Source organism: Curcuma longa, chromosome 17, assembly GCF_044706935.1.
Source record: "Curcuma longa cultivar G26 ecotype Majalengka, Jawa Barat chromosome 17, ITB_CL_G26_1.1, whole genome shotgun sequence".
Taxonomy (NCBI): domain Eukaryota; kingdom Viridiplantae; phylum Streptophyta; class Magnoliopsida; order Zingiberales; family Zingiberaceae; genus Curcuma; species Curcuma longa.
The window spans coordinates 3,774,910-3,778,249 of NC_133877.1; the positions used below are offsets into that span (position 1 = coordinate 3,774,910).

Genomic DNA, 3,340 nt, shown 5'->3' on the forward strand with positions numbered 1-3,340 from the left:
CGCCTATGCTGATGCTAATTAATCACCAATACTGGATACAGATGTCACGTGTGTCACAAGGCAATGCATGCAGCTGTCGTTAGATTCTGCTCACGAGCTGTACGTGACAGAGACCACCACTCAAACCCCCCTTCCCGCTTCTCTGTATTCCGTGCAACCTACTCTACTCTGCTCTCTGTCGACCTGCTCTGCTGACAAAGAGATAAGGCTCTACTTTTACTTTTGCACTTTTCCATTTCTTTCCTTCTTATAATTTGTCGACACCAATGGCTCTTATGGCGAGATTAGCCCCAACCTCTGGTCTACTAATGCCCTCTTCTCACTTTCCTACGCCACCTAAATGCTCTTTTGGGACGGTATAAAACCACCCAAACGTTAACAGAGGCACTCACAGTGTCTTCCCTTCTTATCCTCCATGGCTTGTGCTCTCCTTTTTCGTCTTTTCTTGGCTTCTTTAGTGGTCGAATGCTGCTTCGGCGGCCGATCTCTCGCGGCCTTGGTGGAGGAGCAACCGCTCAAGATGGCCTACCATAAGGGAGCTCTGCTCACCGGGAACGTCTCCGTCCACCTCATCTTCTACGGTAAGTTCACCGCCCCGCAGCGCGCTGTCATCTCGGACTTCGTCGCGTCCCTTTCTGGCCGAAAGGGTTTGCTCGAGCCCTCCGTCGCTTCCTGGTGGGGGACGCTAGCTAAGTACTACGCCACGCCTAAGGCGCCGCTCCCGCGGCTGCTCCTCGGGAAGCAGCTCCTCGACGCCGGGTACTCCCTCGGCCGCTTTCTCACAGACGCCGACCTCGCCGAGTTGGCGGCCCGCGCCACTGCGTGGCGCAGGGGATCTTTGGGCGTCGTGCTCACGGCGTCCGACGTGGCCGTGGAGCGGTTCTGCATGAGTCGGTGCGGCTCCCACGGGCGGACGGCAGCGCCCTCCGGCGGCCGTAGTGGTGGCCGGTCCGCCTACGTCTGGGTCGGCGACTCGGCGAGTCAATGCCCCGGGCAGTGCGCGTGGCCGTTCCACCAGCCTCTGTACGGTCCGCAGGTTCCGCCGCTGGTTCCGCCGAACGGCGACGTCGGGGCGGACGGCGCGGTGATCAACCTGGCGAGCATGCTGGCCGGCGCCGCCACCAACCCGTTCGGCGACGGATTCTTCCAAGGGCCGAGGGTGGCGCCGCTGGAGGTCGCGACGGCGTGTCCCGGAGTCTTCGGCAAGGGGGCGTACCCTGGTTACCCAGGGGAACTCCTAGTGGACGCCGTCAATGGGGCCAGCTACAACGCCCAAGGGGCCCACGGGAGGAGGTTCCTGTTGCCTGCGCTGTTTGACCCAGTGACCTCTGCATGCGCCACGTTGGTCTAGTTGATTGGGTCGCGAACAGACGTGTCCTCTCTATGTATATATGAATATCACGACGGTGATGTGGTTCTGTGATATAAAACCCCCCTTTTTGTAAATACTTAATAAATCAACCTTTGTAAGCAAGCAAAAGAGTCTCTAAATTATTCTATTTGTTTTTAAAAATTGTTATTCATTTTTTTTAATAAATCAACCTTTGTAAGTAAAAAGAAAAGGAAAACAATTTTTAAAAACAAATAGAATAATAAACATCAACTAGTGACTTTAACCAGAAATTGAAGAACAATCTCTAGGCATTTCATCCAATAAATGAAAGAATTATTACAAACTAATAAGCTAGTAATAATAATTGCGTGGTTTCTAACTACCGAACGCCGAAACTACACCAAGGTGGAGCAGGATGACGTGGATGGATCAAAAAGAGCCGGGACCAAGAACTTCCTCCCGCTGGTCCCGTAGGCGTTGTAACTGGCTCCTGTGGCCTGGTCCACCAGTAGGCCCCCTGCGTACCCTGGGTACGCCCCCTTCCCGTAGACTCCTGTGCACGCCGTCGCCGCCTCCAGCGGCGCTTCCTTCGGACCCTGGAAGAATCCGTCGCCGAAGGGGTTGGTGGCGGTTCCGGCGAGCAGAGCGGCTAGATTAATTATCATCCCGTCGATCCCGACGTCTCCGTTTGGCGCCACGAGCGGCGGAGACTGCGGCCCATACTCCGGTTGATGGAACGGCCACGCGCACTGCCCGGGGCACTGCTTCTCCGAGTTCCCAATCCACACGTAGGCGAACCGCCCAGCGAGGCTCCTCCCCGACGCCGCGTGAGTGCCGCACCGGCTCACGCAGAAGCCATCCGCAGCCACATCCTCGGCGGTGAGCACCACATTCACGGCACCACGCGGCGCACCGCGAGCGGCGAGTTTGGCGAGGTCAGCATCGCCGAGGGAGCGGCCGAAGGAGTAACCCTCGTCGAGAATCTGCTCGCCGAGGTAGATCCTGGGCGGGCGGGTGCGGGAGGCGGCGTAGTACCGGGCAAGCCCGTGCCACCAGGTGGCAACTGAGGGCTCGAAGGAGCTCTTGCGGCGGGAATGCGGGGAGAGTGAGGCGACGAAGTCGGAGACGATGGCGCGTTGGGCAGCGGAGAAGCTGCCGTAGAAAATGAGATTGACGGAGATGTTGCCGGTGAGAAGGGCGCCCTTGTGGTAGGTCATGGAGAGCGGCTGCTCCTCCACCAGGGCGGAGAGAGTAGTTCTTCCGCCGCGGCAGAACTGGAAAGCGAAGGAGAGCAGAAACAACAAGAAGACAAAGGTGGAAGAGGCCGCCATTGATGGATAGAGCAAGAAGAGCTTGCTCTGGGAAAGAAATTAAAATTTGAACGGGGAAGCAGAGACAAAAGCTGACTCTGAGAGCCAATAAATAAGCAGGGATGATGAGGGAACGGTCACCCGAAGGACACTAGACTTTCTAAAAGAAGGGCGTTCCCAGCTGGCATTGCTTTCTTTGACGAAACCACCCTCGATGATTTTCGAAATATAGAACTACAAGACCGGCTAGAAGAGGGGTATTTTGGGAATAATAAGTTTTGCTTCTCGAGGCATTTAAACATGGAAAAAGGGAAGGACTAGAACGTTATGGGTATGAGCGATGGGGTTGGGATGCGGCACGTGACAGCTGTCGAGGAGGTGGACCGAGCGTGGCATAGTGCGCCGAATAATCTCGTGAGTCCACTCACAAGAGCGTCGCCGTACTATGCCACGTTGGCGTCAGCTCATTTTGCATGGGAAATGGAGATGATGTCAGTGATGATGTAATAGTTAAAAAAATATAAAAGTATTATACATATCTAAGTGTAAATTTAATTAATTATGTTACGTCAATCTCAATGCGACGCGAAGGTTGAATATTAAATTTAATTTTATGATATTGAAATAGAATAATAGATCGGGTTACTTGGATGATAAAAGGATTACGATAGTGATGACGTATATTCGATGTATTTGT

At 54.3% G+C, this 3,340-nt stretch overlaps 2 protein-coding genes across 2 annotated transcripts; one reads left to right on the forward strand and one right to left on the reverse strand.

The window, feature by feature from the left end:
- Positions 1–296: 296 nt before the first annotated feature.
- On the forward strand, positions 297–1,468 carry LOC141848594 (protein PHOSPHATE-INDUCED 1 homolog). The gene has a single exon (XM_074736643.1). The coding sequence runs from the start codon at positions 416–418 to the stop codon at positions 1,349–1,351; it is 936 nt and encodes a 311-aa protein (XP_074592744.1). The 5' UTR covers positions 297–415; the 3' UTR covers positions 1,352–1,468.
- A 155-nt stretch (positions 1,469–1,623) lies between these two features.
- Positions 1,624–2,710, reverse strand: LOC141848656 (protein PHOSPHATE-INDUCED 1 homolog). Its single transcript, XM_074736704.1, has one exon. It carries the CDS (start codon positions 2,662–2,664, stop codon positions 1,729–1,731), a length of 936 nt encoding a protein of 311 aa, XP_074592805.1. The 5' UTR covers positions 2,665–2,710; the 3' UTR covers positions 1,624–1,728.
- Between the last annotated feature and the right edge of the window lie 630 nt (positions 2,711–3,340).